Source organism: Macaca mulatta, chromosome 15, assembly GCF_049350105.2.
Source record: "Macaca mulatta isolate MMU2019108-1 chromosome 15, T2T-MMU8v2.0, whole genome shotgun sequence".
Taxonomy (NCBI): domain Eukaryota; kingdom Metazoa; phylum Chordata; class Mammalia; order Primates; family Cercopithecidae; genus Macaca; species Macaca mulatta.
The window spans coordinates 58,433,049-58,457,673 of NC_133420.1; the positions used below are offsets into that span (position 1 = coordinate 58,433,049).

General features: G+C 36.6%; 1 protein-coding gene and 1 long non-coding RNA gene across 3 annotated transcripts in view; both read right to left on the reverse strand.

Moving 5' to 3' along the window:
* The window catches only part of STX17 (syntaxin 17), a 71,839-nt gene that overhangs the window by 6,337 nt on the left and 40,877 nt on the right, over positions 1–24,625 (reverse strand). For both annotated transcript variants that reach the window (XM_001112531.5, NM_001194798.2), the window contains 4 exon segments: positions 16,290–16,515; positions 8,105–8,220; positions 7,983–8,033; positions 494–580 (listed from right to left, as the gene is read on the reverse strand). In XM_001112531.5, the coding sequence (XP_001112531.1) occupies positions 494–580; positions 7,983–8,033; positions 8,105–8,220; positions 16,290–16,515 (480 nt within the window).
* On the reverse strand, positions 13,214–14,465 carry LOC144334612 (uncharacterized). The gene is made up of 2 exons (XR_013404659.1): positions 14,337–14,465; positions 13,214–13,283 (listed from the first exon to the last, which is right to left on the reverse strand). It is a non-coding gene; the product is annotated as an uncharacterized LOC144334612 (long non-coding RNA).

A 24,625-nucleotide genomic window follows, 5' to 3' on the forward strand; every position in this document is an offset into this window, starting at 1 on the left:
GAGCTACAAAGAGTGGACTGCTACAAATTGATTTTACTTGCAAAACAATCAATTCACTAACTATCTAGCTGGCTTATTTAAACTGTTTCGGCAGCCACAGATTTCCCCCAAAGCTTTTATGTTGCACAGAGATTATTCTGTGCTGTGTGCCTGGGGTTAAAAGCAACATCCTATGGAAAATAGATGGTCCCACTCCACGTGTGCTGTCACATACTTACACTTTCACCCTCTGCAAATATTTCCTGGTAACACCAAATACCTTATAGCAGGGCTACAGTTTATTCTCTCTTTGAAGAAATTCCTCTCCTGATAGAATGAATCTTAGAGTAGAATATTACAACATTGATTTCTTGCACTACCTATGTGTCATTTCTTCCTTATTTCCTTAATTGCTGGTTCCCTCAACATTGAAGAGAGCAGATCAATTGGGTTAATACTAGAGATTCCTGGGAGCCAGAGTACCATTGATTTGTCAGCAGGAGCAGAATCTTACCTTCCCCAAGTTTTTGGTTCCCTCTTCAACATTCACAGCGGCACTGTTGACATGGTCTGCAATGCTGTCAATCTTCTCCTGCTGAGACTAGATGCAAAGGAATTATGAGTGAGCGGTCCTGCTGGGGAGCAGCAGGGAGTCAACACACACTATTTTAATTCCTGTAATCAGGGCCCCGGGTACGGCAGCCTTGCCGTCTTAATAGTGGTTCATTAATAGCATCTGATAAGCAATGTCAAAAGGACCAATTAACTTTCATAAAAAAAGGGGGGGGTCTTAATTATTAGGTAATAAAAGGGTGGCAACTTTACAGCAAAAACCATCTCACACTAAAATTCACTCAAACATACAAACATATTATTCTCCAAATGAATCTACTTTCCAGAAAAAAAAAAAAAAAAAATCCAAATAATCATTTACATGTCATGTTGGGTTTGATGGAAAAAAAAAAAATCAAACCCCAAAACACCTCCCTAACTTATCTTCTTTGAGGATTCAGTTTAAATCAGGCACATTTACCTTAGTAGTAAAATGCCCTTGGTCCAATAAATACAAATTGTGATGTTTCCGGAACAAGACTACAATATGGTTTGATCTACTATGAGATCTTTCCATTTGTAATATGCAGTAGGGAACAGTGAATGAATTCACTGTTCTGCACTTTATACCTGTATATCTTAACACATTGTAAAATCATGACAGTTTAAAATGTTTCAGATCAAATATATTAATAAAGCATTTACATAAAATGGCAACACCTGTGCTGGCACAACAGCAACTATGACTCATGGAATCTCTGGGTAGAAGGAATGTTGAGGTCATCAGGTCAGTCTCCTCTCTGATGTGCGAAGCCCTACTAAAACATTCCTGACAAGTGGTTACTGAACCACTGCTCAGAAACCTCCAGTGACACGAACTCATTACTTGCTGTAGGAACACATTCCCATTTTTAATTCAACTTTACTTAGATAGAATTTACATATAACAAGTACTGCTTTTAATGGTATAGTATGAAATTTAGTAAATGTATAAACCAACAATCACAAATGTATAAACAACAAATGTATAAGCCAACATATAATCAACTATCGCAGTTTACAGACTATTTTGGTTTTGTTTTTTTTTAATGTGCAGAAAAAAGAGAATCTCTCTTTGATCCTAGATAGATGCCACCTACAATGAGGGTGAAATAATTAACTTTAATCCTGAAGAGTTTGATTGCCCTTATATAATTGGCCTATTCATTTATATTGAGGCAGATACAAATAACACTTTTCTAATTCCAACCATTATTTCATTTGAAAACATGAAGCCCAAATCACACAGCTATTTTTTTCCCATGTTTGTTTCCTCTTAGCATTATTGATATTCCTTCCCTTCTCATACACAAAATATGTCTGTCTTCGCCATTGTGGTATCCCTTCATTCCAATATTCTCCACCACTATCCTGACATCTCTAACACAATCCCTAAGAAAGTCCCTTATCAGTTTTCCTTTGAATGTCTCTGTTAGAGACAAGTTTAACAATGGTTCTCAGTCTTCCACCTGGAGGCTTCTTAAAACACAAATTGCTGGGCCCCATCCCTGGTGTTTCTGATCCAGTAGGCCTGAGATGAAGCCTGAGATAGTAAGCTCCCAGGTGATGCTGATGCTGCCAGTCCACAATTCTCACACTTTAAGAACCACTATTATATGTGCTCAGATCAAGGGCATCACCTTTAGTCAGGTAATCTGTGTTCATATCTCAGCAAATGCCACTATGTGCTCTTAGACAAATTACTCAAGCTCTCTAGGTGTCAGTATTCTCATTTATCACGTGAGAATGATGATACTTACACCTTCATAGAGTTGAAGTGGGGATAAAATGTGTTTGCAAAGTGTGAGGGGGAAAAATAGAAAAATTCATCCTGATTTCCCCAAGGAAGTGTTAACTCTCATCTTTCTATCAAAAAAATATATTTAACTTTTTCTTTTGAATCTTGACAATTCTAGGACACTAAAACATTAGGTATCTTTTAGCATTCATTCATTCAATTTTTGTTTTCCTCAATAGCAAAACTTATTTAAGTCAGCTTTCTTTTTCTGACCCATAGAAGAAAAAGTTCCAGCACTAATAATATACAACTTGTCTAGATTTCTGACACCCTATCATTGTTTCTATTTAGGACACCCCCAACACTTTCCACTCTTGCCTGAAACAGTCTATGCTAGCAGATAAATCACAGGCTTAAAACTCTATCATCAGCCGTCATATGTTGATGAGTTGATAGGTAGAAGAAAAATAGTCAATGTGTCTCCCTTCCTTCAGCCCCAAAATAATTCCAGCAAGAGGGAGGAGCCTGCCAGGATTATGGCCATTTCTATACCCCAAGTGTAATCGTAAAGCCTTAGGGAAATACTTTTTAATGTTCCTTCCTTTAAAAACGGTTGGATATTGTATTTCTATGACTTTTTAAAATTAAAGCAAAACTTTAATACAATTTAAATATTTTTTCATAAAAATCATTTGGAATAACTGAAGCAACCACAAGAAAAAAACCAATCCTGAGATCACTAATTATTTAAACTACAAAGTTCCCCGTCATTGCAATCACCAGCATTTGATGAGGCCCATCCCACGCTGGGGAGTAGCCCACATCTGTAAGTAATTATTCATGCCATCAGAAAGCATGCTAAAATATGGGGCTGGGGTGTGGGGAGAAGGCAGAGGGCAGACAGCCTTTATCCTGGGATCAATAGCCACCCCTCGATTGTGCACATCTGCCTTTCTCTGGTCCATATTTTGCTTGGTTTGCAACTTCAAACTTTGCCCATATCTTCAAATTCTGCTTCTTGATTAAGGAGGACTCACCGACCCCCATAAATGTTACATTTAGCCAGCAAACTATTGTCACAGAGTTGTCAATCGCCATCAGTAGAATGCCAAACTAGACTCCATACAGAGCTGAACTGGGTCACTACCTGTCCACTATGTCCTTGGCTCTTTTTGTGGGACCAAAGGATACATATACAACCCTGTCCCAGCCTGTGAAATCAAGCTCCAAACATTAACGGTGGTGCAGGAGCCTCCTCACCTCTATCTATCAATCTCCCCTGAGGTTTTGCTTCTGATTTGTTCATGTTTATTTTCATCTGCTTAGGCCTCCCACATCTTACAATCTTCAAATTCCATGCCTGCCATTTTATAGTTTGGCACCCCATATATGTTCTCAGCATTCCTTTAACAATGAGCTAAACCATATTTAAGTGTTTAGATCATTACACTGCAGTGTTTCTCAAGCTAGAGTAATATATAGACCCCTTTTTACAGAAAAAAAAATTCTCAAATGACTCTAAGAATATGTCTATGGATTTCATTTTAAAGAACATTGAATTAAGTCCCCCTATTGGCCTGAACATAACAAATTTTGATGAACAGCCATAGGAGTACCTAAGTTTCTGTATAAACTGTGATTTATTATACTTGTCAAGCAGAATACAATTTGGGAATATAAATTCAAAACCAATGAATTGTTTTGTTCTTGAACGCCTGTTGGGGACACTTGTAGGCCTAGTATCCTCTATGTCAAGCAATAATAATACATTCAAAAATTAATCCCCAAATCCATTTATATCATTAACAATGGTCTTCCTTGGAGAGTTCCGATAGTAGTTGTAAAGTTTAAGGTTCTTGGAAAGCTATGAGTTTATTTAAGAAGGTAATACCAAAACTCCAGGTACTTCCATTTATTCCTCTCTAAATTCCAGCCAGCCTTCAAGGCCAAGTTCTAATCTTAGATCTTGACCAATCCTGTTCACATTGAGCTATTCTGGTTCTAAACTCCTATGATATATTCTATATACTCCTTAATCATATGCAATCATATATACAAAAAGGCCCAGAAACAAACTTACAAATACTATGATATATAGGCAAAATAAGTGGTTATATTGGCCTTGAGTAAGCAACAAGCAGAGTAGATATGTAGGGTGTTGCTATCAAAGGATTCAGCAGTTGGAAAGGTACTGAAGGAATTCCAATACTAAAATTTAGCCTAAGGATAATAGTGATGGAAAAAGTAGAATTTTTGCAAGGAACCAAACAAGGAATCAAAATAAAGGAAGGATAAAAGTGGGAATGCAGTTGGAGTCAGTGGAAGGGAAGAGAATGGGAAGTACTTAATAATACACATTATCTCATTTAGTCCTCTCATCAATGTTATAAAGCTCATTGCTGTCAAATAACATCCTGAAGGTCACGTAGGTAATAAATGAAGGAATCTGATCTAATCCATTGCAACCAGTTTTTACATTTCCAGAGTAAAACTGGATTACAAAAACCACAGGGAATAAGGCAAAAGGCAGAAGTCAAAACAGACCAGCAGCAAGGGTGAGTTGTTACTGAACTACTGGCCCAGGGTTCTTTAAATTCTCCTTGACTAGAAATAGGGCTAGTTACAAAGTTATAGGAAGAGAACAGGGCACCTGAACAACAAAGGTTGAAGAAAAATAGAGCAGGGTACCTAGTAGATATTAATTTATTAACATTTATTGAACTATACCTTGATCTGTCAATGGCTTTGTAAGTTCTTTTTATAGTGGTAAAATAAATATAACATAAATTTAGCATTTTAACTATTTTGAAGTGTACAATTCAGTGGCAATAAGTACCTTCACAATATTGTGCAACCACTACTACTATCTTGTAAGTTTTTTTAAATGCTTTTTCCTGTTCCTCATTGAGCTTAGCACAGTGCTACGCACATAGAAAGTGTTCCTTAAATACAGGGTTAATTTGTCTAGATGCCATCATGTCCATGTGATGAAAATGAAAGGATGTGGTCACTCTGGTTATGTTCCCAGGTCATTCTGTGCCTAAATAGAGCTTCTGTGAATCCTTGGCCATGTGGTCATGAGAACTTAGTCACCCTGGGAATAATAATCAGGGGTTCTCCTTTGAGCTTTTGCTTATTAGCATTCTGTCTCATGTACTTATACAGATTATTATAAATAGGACATTTGTATAGAGCTGTGGGTACAGCCAGAGTTTTCCTGCACAAATCTCCCCTAGATTAGAGGTTATGAGCTGCTTACATAATGTAATCCAACATGTAACTATCATATGGTCACAAACCTTTAATATTTCTTTTATGTGCCTATCCCAGTAGAAAAGAAATGTGTTTGTATTGAGTAAGAACTTTGTACATGTGTAGTTTGTTTTTTAAAATCAGCTTTATTGAGGTATAATTTACATACATTAAAACACATTTTATGTGTACAGATCAATGACTTTTGGCAAGTGTATATATTTGTGTAACCATACATGTATAGGTTTTACAAACTGCACTGGATTCAGCGATTATTAGTTTACAATAGTTGAATAAATATTGATTCTGAAACAACAAATATTTTGGGATTCTTGTTCTATTATTTCCTTCTGTTTGCGAGTATATTAATATTGTACAGATACCTAATCCAGAAACTTCAAATATTTTGCTTCTTCTAACTTAGAGGCATCCAGAAGCAATTCAATTTACTGCATTCTATTTTAGGTAACACATTTCAAGAAAATATGCAGAATATGGAACATAAGCAGAGTAAGAAGCCAGTATTGAGAAGCCTAGAAATTATATTGTAGAAGGAATGCAAAAGAAGCAAGGGTTCTGAAGAGAAGAAAATACGGTGGGGTGGGATAGAGTGAGGAAGGATGATGGTTTCAAAACCTTGAAAAACTTTCATATGGAAAGAAGACAACATTTGTTCAGTGTAGCTTTAGAGGCTAAAAATGACAAAAAGAAGTTATTATAGGGCAGATACTTTTAACTCTAACTGTTCTAAGAGTTAGACCCTCCAAATGTAATGGTTTAAGTATCAATATCCTTGTGCTATAATTGTTCCAAAAGAGGCTAAAAGACCATTTATTTGAGACACTGGGGCAAGAGTAGAGGGATTAGACTGGTTGGCCTCTTCAGTCCTTTACCATTCCAATTCTGATTGTGTGATCTAGGAACTTCTCATTTAAAACTAGATTTCAGGGAAACCATAATTCAAAGATAAACAACCCCAAAATCATGGTTTGATCAGGAACAAAGAACTAAACCTAGAGAGAACTGCAAGCAGAAACTCCTGGGAAAGACAAATAAGAACAATTCAGAAAAATGATGGAAAATCTATCTTTCCCACCAAATTGACTTTGTGCTTCCTAATCTATGTTAATAGTATCACTGACACCCAATTATGCAGAATAAAGACAATGTTCCTTATCTTTGACTCCATCTTCCTCCAATTTCTGCTAATACTTCTCCCAGAAATATCTCTCAGCTGTCCTTTACCTTTACACTGGTATTGTCATTGCTCCAGGTGAACTCTTGCAATTGATTCCTAACCAGTCTTCCTTTCCATGACCTCCTCTTCTCTTAGGCCATTATTCACAAAGCCAACAGTGATCTTTCTGAAGCACAGACTGAATTTCATGACTCTAACCTGCTCAAGAATCAGTATTAGGCTTTTTAATGCCTACAAAGTAAAGTTCAAATTCTTTAGCATGGCATTCAAAGCCACCACAATCCGGCCCTCACCCACCTTGCTTGCCCATGGTGCCTTAGGCTTTGGTTATACTGCAGTACTTACCGTTCTGGAACATGCCATACACTTCTCTACTCCATGTCTTTGTTCAGCCTCTCAAATATACTCCATAACTTCCCCCTGTGGACATTTACTCATTTTTCAAGGCTCAAACAAATACTGTCTACCTGTGTGAAGCTATCTTTAATGCTTCCACCTCATGACTCCTGCCTCCTTCCTTTGGAATTAAAGGCTTTTCCTTGGAGCTGATAATACCTCTCTTCATTCTTGCTTTTGCATTTAGCCATCATGCTTGAAAGCTCAGTTTCTGGGGTCCAGGCCTATCTCCACTCACTGTAGAATGCTCAAAGGAGGCGGGGCGTGGTGACTCACACCTGTAATCCCAGCACTTTGCGAGGCTGAGGCAGGTGGATCATGATGTCAGTTCGAGACCAGCCAGACCAACATGGTGAAACCCCGTCTTTACCAAAAATACAAAAACTAGCTGGGCATGGTGGCATGTGCCTGTAATCCCAGCTACTCAGGAGGCTGAGGCAGGCAAATCACTTGAATCCAGGAGGCCGAGGTTGCAGTGAGCCAAGACCATGCCACTGCATTCCAGCCTGGGCGACAGAGTGAGACTCCGTCTCAAAGAAAAAAAAAGAATCTTCAAAGGCAGAGAATGGGCTTCATTTATTTCTATATCCAACCTGATCACACCCTCAATGTTAAGCATCTAACACAGTGCTTGTATATAACAAATGCTTAATATAAGTTTATTGAATTAATCTGGAATTTGAGAGCAGTTAAACTTCTATCTATGGCTTAATACCAGTTTTTAAAAGTCTAAGTTCTATTAAAATTCTAATTAAAAGCCTAGTGATTATAAAAGCTTCTCATTCTAATAATCCAACAATTCTGCATCCAAAACAGTTATATACTTACGTTCACTAGGAGAGAGAAGTCAGTGACCAGTTGGCTAAGTTCAATTAAGTCCTTTAAAAGAAAGGGAGAGGAAGTTACTTTTATGCCTCACAACTACCAAAAAGAAAATATTTTTAACATACCGCTTCTAAGGTTTCCCACGATTCTGCAGCATTTTGATCTTGAGGAATTTCAGGTAAGGCATATATCTGAGTCAAACTCTGAGAACTAGCTTCAGCTTCAGTAGTATGAAATGCTCCTGGATGAACATAATAACCCCATGTTTAGAGTTTATTTGCTTTGTTAGAAAGAAGATAACATAAATTGATTTCATAAAACAAATGCCATGTTAAATGCTCTCTAAATTTAGGCTAAAAGGAAATTGATTATTCTGCAAAAATAGAATTTGGCTGGGTGCAGTGGCTCACACCTATAATCTCAGCAGTTTGGGAGGCTGAGGCAGGAGGACCGCTTGAGCCCAGGAGTTCAAGACCCATCTGGGCAACAGAGTGAGACCTTGTCTCTACAAAAAAATTAAAAAGTTAGCCAGGTGTAGTGGCACACACCTGTAGTCCCAGCTACTTGGGAGGCTGAGGTGGGGGGGATCACTTGAGCCTGGGAGGTCAAGGTTGCAGTGAGCAGTGATCATGCCACTGCACTCCAGCCTAGGTGACAGAGCAAGATCCTGTCTCAAAAAAAAAAAAAAAAAAAAATTATCCATGGGACAGCTTGTTCCCCAGATTAGTTAACACATTTTTTTTTCTTAAATTTTTTCTTTTTTGTTTTTAATTGACACACAGTCTTGCTATGTTGCCCGGGCTGGTCTTGAACTCCTGGCCTCAACTGATCCTCCTGTTTCAGCTTCCCAAAATGCTAGAATTACAGGCATAAGCCACGACACCAAGCTTACACACATATTTTTTAACCTACACAGTCATCTAAAAAATGGCTACAAATATCATCTATCCAATCTGAATAACTAAGGCTAGATGTGGAAGAAGCACCAAAGGAAAACTATTCTACTTGGCCAATGTTCCAAGGAGACGTACCTATATAAATAGGTTTAATACTTTCCATCCTTAAACTCCCATTTGGCTATTTCAGTGTAAATACCAGATACAGAAGGTGTTGAAAGCAGGGAAGTAATATGTTTTTATTAATGATAATCAGTCACTATTGGTAACAATAAGATTGTCACCAAACATTCTTACCATATGTGTCTTTTTTGTCACTACTCTTCTCCTCAGAGTCAATCTTCTGGCCCATGCCTCCATTGCTTCTACTTCTTTTGAGTTTTAAAAAGTCATCAACCCACTAGGACTTTCCCCATTAAACACCACCATGATGATGAATTAATTCATACTTTAAAATCTACCTTCAAGTCTTTATTTCCTCATATTGGTTTTACCAATCATTCATTCATTGAGTTGACATTTATTAAATGCCTACTACCTGCTGATCAGTGTGCTGAGGTGCTGTAGACACAATGTTAAACCATAAAAACAGTTCGGAGGAGGCAACATAGTATAGTGGTTAGAAGCCTGGGCCTAGTCAGAAAGACTTGGGAGAATTCTGATTTGGCTATTTATTAACTGTTTGCTTTGGGTATTTCATCTCTTTGGCTGGTTTTTCTCATTTGTAAAATAAAGTGATATTCACTTTGCACAGTACCTGGGTTATATATAAAGTATAAGTGCTCAATAAATTAGTTACTGCTGCTGCTATTATTAACAGATCTTATTATAAAATGCACGATACAGACATATTAATCATCAAGTTCAGCCAGTATAGTCTAATAAGAACTGTAACACTGGCAAGTATAGAGTGCTACATGGGCACAGATGAGAGGTATTTAACCTAGACTTGTGGATGGGGAGAGTGGTCAGAGAAGGCTCTGCAGCTGAAGCCTGAGGATGAACAGAAATTACTATATAGGTGAACTGGTGCAGGGGTGGAAGGAGAAGCAAAGAGTATTCAGGTCAGAGAGAACAGTATGTGCATATGCTTAGGGACTGAAAAACGTTCAGTATAGCTGACTGTGATAAGGAGAAAAGTAAAGTTTAAGGCTGGAAATCTACTTTGAGATTATTCATGGCATTTGTAAACTATGTTAAACAGTTCTGTTTTTCACAAAAGATCAATATGTTACTATTAATAATAGTTGGAGACTACTGGGAAGGTGCCATAATCAGATTTTAGATTTACAGAGAAAACCATAGCTGCTGTGTGAAAAACACATTAAGGATGAAGTTGAAAGGTGACAAAATTAGAAACTAAAAAAACCACCTGAGATCAGGAGTTCGAGACCAGCCTGGGCAACATGGCAAAACCCCATCTCTACTAAAATACAAAAAGTTAGCTGGTGTGGTGGCCTGCACCTATAATCTCAGCTACTCGGGAGGCTGGGGCAGGAGAATTGCTAGAACCTGGGAGGTGGAGGTTGCAGTGAGCCAAGATCATGCACTCCAGCCTGGGCAACGGAATGAGACTCCGTCTCAAAAAAACAAAAACAAAAACACAAAAACAAAAACAAAAAAACACTCTGAAGGCTTTCCAATATATCCAGTGTAACATGATGGTGATCTGCTCTAGGATAGTTACAGTAGAAATGGAGAGATCTGAAGGTCCACTGTCTCCCGTTCACTTCAAGCTCAAAACACCTACCACTTACATTTTCTGAGCACCCACTGAGTATTGTGTTAGGGTGCCAGGGATAAAAAGTAATTAACACAGAGTACATTCTCTCAAGTAACTTATATTTTAGAAGAGCCAGACATACAAAAAGAAATCATAAAACAATAGGAGACTGCATTGGTATCTACCTAGAATCAGACATATATACATAAGTATTTTATGAGAGTTCCATGTGGGTGGCGTCCGATCCAGTTTGATACGGTATGTAGCTCATGAGAAGCCTTTCTAGAAAACTTGATGTTACTAGGCAAAGAAGAGAAGAATATACATTCTAGGTAGAAAAACCAGTATGAACAAAGGCCCTCAAGGAAGAAACAATGTAGGCAGGTAAATCAGCAGTTTGATGGTACCAAAGCAAGAAGTAAAAGACAAGTTACAAGTATAAGCCTACAGATGGTCAGGAGGGGCCTTGCAGACCAGTTTAAGACTTTGGACTTTATCTGGCAAACCAAGGAGAGCTGTTGAAGTGTTATAAGCAGAGAAATGCCATGATGACATGTGGCACCTGATCTACTCCTAAAAGTAAGCAATTATAACTCTGAGTTCATATTCTCTCAATGACCCTTTCAGCCAAACCTATAACTAAAATAGTATTTTATAAAACTGTATTACTATTTTACTTTTAAAGCCTATGAATGCTTTACCTCTCTAGGAAAAGTGTTTCAATTGTTTAGGAAGACCATAGTCAATGGACTAAAAAGTAATTTGTAGATTTATCAGGACTGACAGTGTTTTTAATCTTATCTGAATATATTTATTTAACTTAAAGGAAGAGCAAAGGCAGGTGATACAGAGTAAGTTTTACATTAAAACATTACGGCAAATAGCCAATATTTTAAAAGCTCTAAATGATTTTTTACAAATGCTTAAAATAGTTACTCTACGCTTTACATTATCACCATAAAGACACTCTCATTTTCACTTCAACCAAGATAAATGAATTACTCTATAGCCTTTCTTCTACTTAACATTTCCAGGTATTTACACTTCTTTAACATTATGATGAATAATGATAACTTCATTGTTATTAACAGATCAAATATAAAGGAGAACTTTATAACTATGACCACTCCAAATATTTTTTAAAGCCATAATTTATGTACTATTAAACAGGATTCAAATGAAGTTTGCGAGGGTACGCAAAAAAATGAGGACAGATTATTATATATTAATACTTAATCTAAAAAATAACGGGTGGGAAATGTTTGACATTTTAAACAAACATAAAAGATTTCCCTCAGTAAAGAATAAAAATGTTTAAGTCATTTACGTCTCACTTGAAACCAAACTACGTATGCATCTTAGTTCAAATAGAGTCTTAGAACAAAGAGGTCTGTTCTCTTTCAGAAAAAACCCTGATGTAAACTTAAAACTCTAAACCTCGCTAATCAATTCAAGGCATGACTATCAATTAAAGTAAATCTTTTCATTTCTACAACTTCCATAATTCATTTATTCCAGCTTGCATTTAAAATCACTACCTCAGTGATGATCCTTTGACTTTGAACTTTTACAAACTGCTATGGACATGATAAGGCAAAACACTGAGATAGATTATAGTTTCAGGAAAGAAGGCTGAAGAACTGGCCGGGCGCGGTGGCTCAAGCCTGTAATCCCAGCACTTTGGGAGGCCGAGACGGGTGGATCACGAGGTCAGGAGATCGAGACCATCCTGGCTAACACGGTGAAACCCCGTCTCTACTAAAAAAATACAAAAAAATTAGCCGGGCGAGGTGGCGGGCGCCTGTAGTCCCAGCTACTCGGGAGGCTGAGGCAGGAGAATGGCGGGAACCCGGGAGGCGGAGCTTGCAGTGAGCCGAGATCGCGCCACTGCACTCCAGCCCGGGCGACAGAGCGAGACTCCGTCTCAAAAAAAAAAAAAAAAAGAAGGCTGAAGAACTTTAGATTTGTCTACAGAAGTAAAAAATTGCAACTGTTTCATATAACATAATCATCTCAGGTACTCCCACCCACACACAAACCGGAAGCATAAAGGGCAAGTAGAACATAGGACCTATCACTCACCACTGTTTTTTAAACCCCAGAATTGGTTTTAAAACCTTATTGTTGGTTTAGTTGAAGTGAGAAATAAACGAAATAACATAAGACTTTTCCCTTTTATACACATCCAAATATTCTCTCCCTCTTTCTCCACTTATGAACAGCAATGATTTTACCAAGAATTATTATATATAAAAAACTTCCACTAAACTTCACCACATAAGAAAAAGTTTTATTATAAATCTAAATTAATTCAAAAGCATTGCTGAAATATTTTCCAGTTCTGATAGTTTAAAAATAGTGAAATTAATTTGCTGATCATCTACATAAGCCTATCAATCAAAATAAAATTACTTCTAAGCATGGCTTAGCTGCGAATGAAGACTTAAAAAAAAAATTAAAACCAATAGAAAATACATCTTCTGAACCATATAATACAAACCATCTACATGTTTCACAAAACTCTTCAGTACATGTACATACCTGTGATAAAAATCTAAATTTCATCAAATTCAATATGCTGGTCTGAAGTTCCCAGCAGTTTTAAGATTATATTCTTTTCTTTTGTGAATATTTGTTTAAAATGTAATAAGATTCTGTTCCTTTTGCACTACTGAAGTGTGTGTCCTGAGAGTAAAGAAAGACAAAAATGGAGAGAAGCACTGATTCACTCTGTATGACTTGAATCACCTTTCTAAATACAAATCAGATTTGGAGGCTCCTCACTTCACTTGGATGGAAAGCAATATGCTAAAAGTGAAACCAGACACACAAGTGAGACAGAAGGGAGTTTCTCAGATCAAGAAGATTGGCAGAGAAGATTTGCTTTAGGAACTCTCAGAATCTGGACAAAAGAAACAGCAAAATCATCACAGCTTCTCCCTAAACTTAATAAGCTTCTTTCATTCTCCAGAGAACATAAAACATCCTATTCTACTTGTTATTTCTATCTGTGAATGAAAAACTATTTTTGTATTTTTGATCTTACTCATGGAAATGTGGCAACATTGCTTCTGAATCTCTGCTGATGTTTCCAATCTATTTATTTAGAATCAGATTGAATTTATAAAGTAAAAAGTATTTTAAGGCACTTAACTTCTATGCAATAAAACAGATTTTCCATATAGGCTGCTGCTACTATAATGAGTATCTAAAGCAAAAATAAGGAAAAACTGGAGAGCATAGAATAAAAACATGTAGAATGACAAAAAACAGTCTATAGCTAGAAGAAGATCAAATATGGAGCAAACTCAATTCCTACCCCACTATTAAAGTCTTATGTAAATTAGTTACTTCCTTTCTTTTCACTATTCCTTTCCATCCTCTTGATTATTTATTAATAATATTTCTGGATTTGAGGCAATATAGTAGAAACTCTCACACTCGGTGAAATACTCAGGCACTTGGTGAGACAGCAGTTTTTTTAATTGCTTTATGTTGGCAGTGGATTCATAGTGAAAGCACACTATGACAAGCAGACTGTTCAGAATTCGAAATTCTATACACTGTTTTAGGTATAACCTAGGTATTGATTTTATTAATAGAATGACTGTTTCAATCAAATCAATACTAGTTACAGAGATTTAATTTTTTAGTTTTCTCCTAGTAATTAGGTCTTTAGTAGCCTATTTGGTGAATTGAAAAGTTTGAGAATCAAAAGAATTGGGAAGTGAATTTCACCTGCTATTTCTTCTCCCTCATCCTCTGGCTCTGCTCCAATTTTTTCCATTTCCTTTATGCACATACTTCTTCAAAATCTGCCGAACTTTTTTTTTTTTTATATCAATCAGCTTCCTATGGAGAAAGTTTATTTGCCAGCAAACTGGGTAAACTGCCTTTTTCTATTAATAATAATCACCCAATTCCTCTGATGATATATAAGCCCAAAGTTGTTGATCCCAAACAGTTCTACTGGTAGTAACACAAATAATGCAATAATAAAATGCAAATTAAAGCAAGTACTAGGGTATTAACATATTTTGAGAAAACTCTCAGATAGAACTCCAAATTTTCGTTTGATAGGGGAATTGCTAGAGATAGGCAATTCAAAGCTAAGTAGCAAAGAGACTGATGCTAGTTACTCTTTCCAGAAAATCCAGCTTATCTTCACAGTTATTATTACCATAACAACTATCACAATGTCTGAGTACATAAGATGGGTCCTTAATCACATGGAACTATAAAACCCAGTTACCCCACATGTGCACATAAAGCATCAGTTTGCACTAAGTGATAAAAACAGCCTTCAACCTCACCAGTATGGCAGCAATAACTATAGATGAACAGAATAACGAAGTGGTAATTATAAACTATCAAAAAGCATTCTTTCCAAATACTTTTCAACCAAGGACTGAGTGCTAGCATCTCCTTCTCTCAAAAACATTGGTACTGGTTATCCTCTGAGTGAGGTGATTACAGCACATGTGAAATTACAAAATTATCTCTAAAAAGATATTTATGTATTTATGTTTATAAAATATTTCTGAATGGTCCACTATATGCCAAGCATTGTGCTAGGTACTAAGGCTACGACAAAAGCAAGATTACTCAGAAACTCTGACTAGTGGCCTAAATGTTCCTTCCAAAGTTTTTTTTTTTTTAATCTCTCTAAAAATTACTGAATCATTAGCACTGAAAATATAAAATTAAAAAATAATCTGGCTTTGGAGATAGTGATGCAGGAGTGCCCTAAGTAAATAAAAAAAGAAAAAACGGGCAGGTATAACATCTCTAAGATTCTATTCTAATTTGTAAATGACTTATACTCTACCTTTTCCACAAAGATTAAAGGTAGCTTAGAATAATTTATAAAATATAACAAGATGAGACAAGTTACAAATAAAAGAGAAACACTAAAACAAAAAGGAAAACAAGGGCAGTAATTATAAAACAAAGCTAGGATAGGTTTAAAAATTTGAGTTTTGGTGGCTAAAAATTTTGGCTCTAAGCTTTCTAGTAAACAATTTAAGTAAGAAAACCTTATCAGTTATTCCACTGAATACCCAAAAGATAAAAAAGAGACCAACTACTTTGAAGTACTACTATGTATTAAGCCAAGAATATTTTCAGAGTTAAAGACATTATAATGTGATCGGCAATTATCAATCACATCCTTAGAAGAGATGTAATGACAAATTTCACAGGGCTGTTTCTTAGAGTATCACTTCACAGAAGATGATGGCTTGACTCCCGTTGCAGATTACTTAATGTTGTCAGTTATTCAGAGAACTTGGCTGAAAGATAGATCTAACATCCCTTCTGAAAATCAGAATGCTTAAGGAAAAAAAGGCATGCCTGAAGAGGTCACCCCTGCACCTGGAAAGGAGTGAAGAGTACTCTGCACACAAGAATGACATTATCCCTTAGGAAATATATTTAAATTTCTCTTCAATAAATAGACAAATGGGTACTTGCCCTGAAATCCACTCCATAAACATAACCTCAAGTTTTTTATTCTGCAAAATATCCAGGGTACACATTTCCGGGAACACTGATCAGGGTCCAAGCATTTAGCATATTGGGATAGCGAATGATCCTTGAAGACCTATAGGTAATTCAGTATCTACTCAAGGAGGTGAGCTTTAATTAACTGCATTACTGTGATTGAGAATAAGATTTAGTACAATACGTTACCACCAACAGTCATGGATCTGGTCAAAGGAGGCTGTAGCAAAATTTCTTCATCATTAAATTGCTTCTTAAGTTCTTCTACAGATTCCAAATGGAGTTGGAGAAATTCTGCTGTTGCTGCTGATGCTTCTTCTTTAACAGGATCTATCATTCTCTTCAGAAGTACTAGGTCATCCTTTCGGACTTTCAAACAAAGCTTCTCAATTTCTCGGATATTGGATCGGAGTTGCTATAAAAGAAAAAATGATTAATGCCACCATTTCTTAGTATAAAGTATCTTTCTTTTCAGAAGTAATGTTATAATAGTTGTGGATGGAAATTATTACAAATATCTCCAAAATAGAAGGTGTAGCATAATACTTTTACATTTTCCATGTCTCTGGCTGGCCAAATCCAGCATCTTTAGAAACCACATGCTCATACTTTGAATTTATTTAGCATTTTTCCTTCATTAAATGTGGTTATACAAAGATAAATGCTCTTCACAATAAATCAAACACTACAGAAGCATATGAAATAAAAATGATTTTCTCACTTCACCTATCCCACCCCCTCTTAACCCAATCCTCCCACACATTTCTCACGGTTCATGCACACATTTAACATATATAAGGCTTCTCCCTTTTTATTAAAAAAATGGATTACATTATACACAGTAATCTATAATTTGTCATTCCATACTCAACAATACCATTCCTCCTGCTCAATGGTTACACTATATTCCACAGTGTAAGCACAGAAGAATTTACTCAATCACTCCTTCGGTGATCAACAGTCATTCGTGTTGTTTCCAATTTTTAGTTATTACAAACTATGAAACAAATATCCTTGCATATAAGTCCTAATTTACTATATTAGTATATATTATTCTAGTATATACTAATATTAATATGTTATTTTGTGTAGGAAAGACTCTCAGAAACAGGAATATTCAAATGATAATGTGCATTTTTATTTCAGAAGCTATTGTTTTTTTCCCAAAAAGCAGTAACACTTCACACTAGCATCAAAGTATGATTGCCTATTTCTCCACATGCTGCCAGTCCTGCATGTCATCTCACTGTTGCTTTACTCTGCACTGCCCTATGAATGAAGTTGTTAGATTTTTTTTATCAAATGATTTTCCTTCTTTTTGAGAAATACCTACTGGCTTAGTCATAAATTTTCCTCTAATATGTTGCTGTAATGAATTATGTATAGATTTTGTAGTGTAGACTCATCTTTATATTCCTGGGATAAATCCTTTCTAGTCTATATACATAATTTTTAAACACAATGCTGAATTCACTTGCTAGTATTTTATCTGAAACTTTAGCACATGGGGTGTGTGTGTGTGTGTATACACATGTGTGCATGTACACAGTTTGTGTATTTCTACTATCTTTATTAGGTTTAAACTTGCTTTAACAGGTTTAAGGTTGTGCTAGCTTCATAAAATATACCAGGGAGCTTTCCCTCTTTCTCAATGGTCTATACTTTGAAAACAAAGAAACTATCCCTTTAAGATTAAATAGGACAAATTTGCAAAAATAATCAAAGTAAGATGTTTCAAAAAAGTTATATGTCTATTCATATATTTTAAATTATTTTCCCCTAAAGTGTTTTCACAATATTAATGCAAATCCTATACAGTAGACAGACCAGTACATGTTAATTAATTTTTCAAGTGCATACTCTGAGTGAGGTATTATATTGCTATAGTCTAAATTATTACATATAGAAAAAGCAAAACAAAAAAAATCTGTTTAGGATTTACTTGGTTATCTAGTGGCGACACTGGGGTTGAAAACCCAGGTATTCCTATAGGGCCAGCAATCTTTCCACTAAACTAAAATCATAATGCCTATCTATATAGTATCTTAATATCATACAATCTAAAGTTTCCATTTTACTGTAGTAAAATTAAAGTCAATTCTAGAAAAAAAAATAGTTTAGTTACAACCTAAAGCATCTTGTAAGACTTTTCTGGGTGAAAAAACTGCACCTCTATCTTACCATACTTCCTGTAACCTTATCTTCAGTCTCTTACCATTCTAATATGAGCTCAAAAACCTAAGGATAATTAAACTGTAGATTCAAAATATGTGAAATGTAGGTATTAATATGTTAAAATTATACAACGGCATAGGTGAGCATCTAATCCAATCTCACAATTTTACAATAAGGAAACTGGAGTCTAGATAAACACAGTGCCTATTTCTCCACATGCTGCCAGTCCTGCATGTCATCTCACTAAATTAGGACTACAGCCCAGGCCTCAAGTCCCAGAACAATACTGTTTGCCACACACCACCATTTCCTGGCTGTGTGACTCCTTTCTGGACCATAATTATAAAGCTTGGTTGTATAGTTGCCAGTCTACAGAAATATTTTAGGTAATATTATCTTGGAGGAGCGTTAAAAATTTTCTACAGTCAAACTTAATGAGTATTTGTTTGTGACATCTTCCTCTCTTATATAATTTGTACATATGCCTGTCCCCAGTCAAATTACAGTAGCCAGCTGAGAACTCTATTACTATGAGTAATGTGGAAAATTTTGAGGGAGAGGAAGAAAAAACCCACTGAAGTATAAAATCTGATACTATAATAACATAAACAATAACAAAAACATAAATAATGGCTAAATTTTTATCAACACTTAAAGTTATCCATTGTGCTGACTGCTTTATATCTTTTATCTTCCCCTTGCAATATATCTTTGAAATGGGTATTACTATTATTCTCATTTTACAGAAGAGAAAATTAAAGCAAGAAGCTCAACAAGTAGCCCAAGATTACACTGCTAGTAAATAGTACAGGCAGGAATCAAATCCAGGCCACAGATCTTATGTTCTTAACTACTTTATTACATAGCAAACACCATCCAACACAAATATAATGCAAACTACACACACAAGCCACATATGTAATTTAAAAATTTCAAAAATTACATTTAAAAAGTAAAAAGAAACAAGGGAAATTAATTTTAATAATATTTTTATTTAACCTAACATAGCTAAAATACTATTTTAATATGCAATTATAAAAATTATTAACAAAATATTTTAAATTGTTTTATTTGTAGTAAGTCTTAGAAATCTGGTAATATTTTACATTCACAGCACATCTCAGTTCAAACTGGCTACACTTTAAGTGCTCAACAGTCATATGTAGTTAGGAGCTACTACATTGGATAGGGCAACAAGGGAATCTCTCTAAAATCAAATAGAGGGAACAGGATGGTAAAACCATATGTGAAGAACATAAAGTTAGGTGTTTCTGCTTCTAAAAACAACAGGCTAGGTGATTCAGACTAACCTTCCCACTAATGGCTACTTAAAAAGTTGAACAAAAATCAAATCACAAAACAAACGAAAAGGAAAAAAAAACTTGAAAAGTATCAGAAAGTAAACAAGATAGTAAGTAACTATAGGACAACAGTTGGGCAAAGACAGAAATCTAGAGAGATGAGTCCTGAACTCAGGGCCACATTTGCTTTGGGAGTATTTGCATACCAGAGTACAAGCTCACAAAGCTTGGATTTAAATTTCCATGCCAGGACCTGCTAAGTATAAGGACTCTGGTACTTTTGGCTGGGATCGTCAGAGCTCCACCCTAAGAACACAGGTAATCCTAAAATAAAACAGCCCTTGCAAGAACTGCAGACTGGCTTCCAGTCTCCAGTAGCTCATAAAAAACCTTAAGCTCTAAAACTGGATAAAAATAATCTAGGAAAGTTAGTGCCCCCAGGGGCTTAGGAGAGCAAATGAAAATATCTGGAGGAAGATAACATCATCCCTAGCTTCAAATAATTTCTATAAATAATGTTTGAAATAAAATGTCCACCAATCAATCAAAGATTATCAAGCACATGAGGACATATGCAGCGTGAGGAAGAAACAGCAAAACAACAAGGAACAGAAACATCCAAAAGGACATGTAATATGGGAATGAGCAAATGTAGTCTATAAAACTACAGTTATTTTGTTCAAAGGCATAAAAATAAAGCTTGAAAATTTAGCAGACCACTGGAAACTATAAAAAGCAACATGCAGGTTTTTTAATGAATATTCTATAATTTTAAAATAGTGTTCAAAAGAATTTAATAAATGAGTTTAGCTTCATATTAGGCACAGTTCAAGAAAGATATAAACTGGAAAACAGATCTGAAGAAACTATGTAAAAAGTATCTATGTAAAACTATGTAAAATAGAAACAAGGAAAGTGAAAAATAGAGAAGAAAAGTTAAGAAATACAGAAGATATAGTTAGAAAAGGGTACAATATACATTTACTTAGAATTCCAGAAGAAGACAGAAAATGAATTTGAATACATAATGACTGAGAATTTTCAAAACATTGAAGAAAAACATCCATCCACAATTCAAGGTCAACAAATCCTGAGAAGAATAAATAAAATGAAAAACACACCTAGCCAGAAGAGAGAAAAAGAAGGAGAAAAGATGTTTAAAAGCGCTACAGACAAAAGTATCTTGCAAAGAAACAGTAAGATTATAATGACTTATCAACAGCAATAACAAAAGCCTAAAGAAAATGGAACAATATATTCAAAGTATAGAAAGTAAATTACTACTAACCTAAAGTTCTATATGCTGCAAAAATATCTTTCAAGACCACAGGTAAAATAAAAATATTTTTAGACAAATAAAAGCTGAGAGAATTTGCCTTCAGTAAGAGAAATATTAAATGGTGACCTTCAAAAATAACCATTAATCCCAGATATAAAGTTGGAAATGCAAAAAGAAATGAACAGGAATGAAAATAAGCTAAAAAGTGGGTAAATCTAGATGACCAGTAACTCTACTAAAACAACAATAATAATGTCTGTGGGGTTTAGAAATATTTACATAAAAATAGCACTTGAGTTGCAGGGCATACATGGAACTAAAATAGTCTAAGGAACTGATATAATCTATACTTCTAAGTCAAATATGTATGTTGTAATTTCCAGTAAAAGTATATACATTTATTCTTAGGTATCCATGGAGGATTGGTTCAAGGACTCCCTGCGAATACCAAAAATCCATAGATGTTCAAACTCTTATATAAAATGGTGTCATATTTGCATATAATCTATGAATATCCTCCTGTATACTTTATCTCTAGGTTACTTATAATACCTAATACAATGTAAATACTATATAAATAGTTGTTATACAGTACTTTCATAGGGAACAGTGACAAGGAAAAGAGTCAGTACAGATGCAACTATCCATTCTTTTTTAAATATATTTTTGTTCCATGGTTGGTGAAATCCATGCAGAAGGCTCAAATGTAGTTCCTAAACTACAAAGGAAAAAATTAGATAAACTAAAAAAAAAGATCAGGGGCAGGGCAAGATGGCCGAATAGGAACAGCTCCAGTCTCCAGCTCCCAGCACCAGCGACACAGAAGACGGGTGATTTCTGCATTTTCAACTGAGGTACCGGTTCATCTCACTAGGGAGTGCCGGACAATCAGTGCTGGTCAGCTGCTGCAGCCCGACCAGCGAGAGCTGAAGCAGGGCGAGGCATCGCCTCACCTGGGAAGCACAAAGGGGAGAGGAATCCCTTATCCTAGCCAGGGGAACTGAGACACACAACACCTGGAAAATCGGGTAACTCCCACCCCAATACTGTGCTTTACCAAGGGTCTTAGCAAATGGCACAGCAGGAGATTATATCCCACACCTGGCCGAGAGGGTCATGCCCGCAGAGCCTCCCTCATTGCTAGCACAGCAGTCTGTGAACTAACAGCAAGGCAGCAGTGAGGCTGGGCGCCCGCCATTGCTGAGGCTTAACTAGGTAAACAAAGCCACTGGGAAGCCCGAACTGGGTGGAGCCCACAGCAGCTCAAGGAGGCCTGCCTGTCTCTGTAGAGTCCACCTCTGGGGACAGGGCACAGCTAAACAAAAAAAACAGCAGCAGAAACCTCTGCAGACGCAAACGACCCTGTCTGACAGCTTTGAAGAGAGCAGTGGATCTCCCAACACGGAGGCTGAGATCTGAGAACGGACAGACTGCCTGCTAAAGTGGGTCCCTGACCCCTGAGTAGCCTAAATGGGAGACATCCCCCACTAGGGGCAGACTGACACCCCACACCTCACACAGCGGGGTACACCCCTGACACGAAGCTTCCAAAGCAAGAATCAGACAGGTACACGCACTGTTCAGCAATATTCTAAATTCTGCAGCCTCTGCTGCTGATACCCAGGCAAACAGGGTCTGGAATGGACCTCAAGCAATCTCCAACAGACCTACAGCTGAGGGTCCTGACTGTTGGAAGGAAAACTAACAAACAGGAAGGACACCCACACCAAAACCCCATTAGTACGTCACCATCATCAAAGACCAAAGGCAGATAAAACCACAAAGATGGGGAAAAAGCAGGGCAGAAAAGCTGGAAATTCAAAAAATAAGAGCACATCTCCCCCTCCAAAGGAACGCAGCTCATCGCCAGCAACGGATCAAAGCTGGACGGAGAAAGACTTTGACGAGTTGAGAGAAGAAGGTCTCAGTCCATCAAACTTCTCAGAGCTAAAGGAGGAACTACGTACCCAGCGCAAAGAAACTAAAAGTCTTGGAAAAAGAATGGAAGAATGGATAACTAGAATAATCAATGCAGAGAAGGCCATAAACGAACTGACAGAGATAAAAACCATGACACGACAAATAGGTGACAAATGCACAAGCTTCAGTAACCAACTCGATCGACTGGAAGAAAGAGTATCAGCGATAGAGGATCAAATGAATGAAATGAAGTGAGAAGAGAAGTCTAAAGAAAAAAGAGGAAAAAGAAATGAACAAAGCCTTCAAGAAGTATGGGATTATGTGAAAAGACCAAATCTATGTCTGATTGGGGTGCCTGAAAGTGAGGGGAGAAAATGGAACCAAGCTGGAAAACACTCTTCAGGATATCATCCAGGAGAACTTCCCCAACCTAGTAAGGCAGGCCAACATTCAAATTCAGGAAATACAGAGAACGCCACAAAGATACTCCTCGAGAAGTGCAACTCCAAGACACATAATTGTCAGATTCACCAAAGTTGAAATGAAGGAAAAACTGTTAAGGGCAGCCAGAGAGAAAGGTGGGGTTACCTACAAAGGGAAGCCCATCAGATTAGCAGTGGATCTCTCGGCAGAAACTTTACAAGCCAGAAGAGATGGGGGCCGATATTCAACATTCTTAAAGAAAACAATTTTCAACCCAGAATTTCATATCCAGCCAAACTAAGTTTCATAAGTGAAGGAGAAATAAAATCCTTTACAGATAAGCAAATGCTTAGAGATTTTGTCACCACCAGGCCTGCCTTACAAGAGACCCTGAAGGAAGCACTAAACATGGAAAGGAACAACTGGTACCAGCCATTGCAAAAACATGCCAAAATGTAAAGACCATCGATGCTAGGAAGAAACTGCATCAACTAACGAGCAAAATAACCAGTTAATATCATAATGACAGGATCAAGTTCACATGTAACAATATTAACCTTAAATCTAAATGGACTAAATGGTCCAATTAAAAGACTGGCAAATTGGATAGAGTCAAGACCCATCAGTTTGCTGTATTCAGGAGACCCATCTCACATGCAGAGACACACATAGGCTCATATTAAGGGATGGAGGAAGATCTACCAAGCAAATGGAGAAAAAAAAAAAGCAGGGGTTGCAATCCTAGTCTCTGATAAAACAGACTTTAAACCATCAAAGATCAAAAGAGACAAAGAAGGCCATTACATAATGGTAAAGGGATCAATTCAACAGAAAGAGCTAGCTATCCTAAATATATATGCACCCAATACAGCAGCACCCAGATTCATAAAGCAAGTCCTTAGAGACTTACAAAGAGACTTAGACTCCCATACAATAATAATGGGAGACTTCAACACCCCACTGTCAACATTAGACAGATCAACGAGACAGAAAGTTAACAAGGATATCCAGAAATTGAACTAATCTCTGCACCAAGCGGAACTAATAGACATCTACAGAACTCTCCACCCCAAATCAACAGAATATACATTCTTCTCAGCACCACATCGCACTTATTCCAAAATTGACCACATAATTGGAAGTAAAGCACTCCTCGGCAAATGTAAAAGAACAGAAATTATAACAAACTGTCTCTCAGACCACAGTGCAATCAAGCTAGAACTCAGGACTAAGAAACAATCGAAACTGCTCAACTACATGGAAACTGAACAACCTGCTCCTGAATGACTACTGGGTACATAACAAAATGAAGGCAGAAATAAAGATGTTCTTTGAAACCAATGAGAACAAAGATACAACATACCAGAATCTCTGGGACACATTTAAAGCAGTGTGTAGAGGGAAATTTATAACACTAAATGCCCACA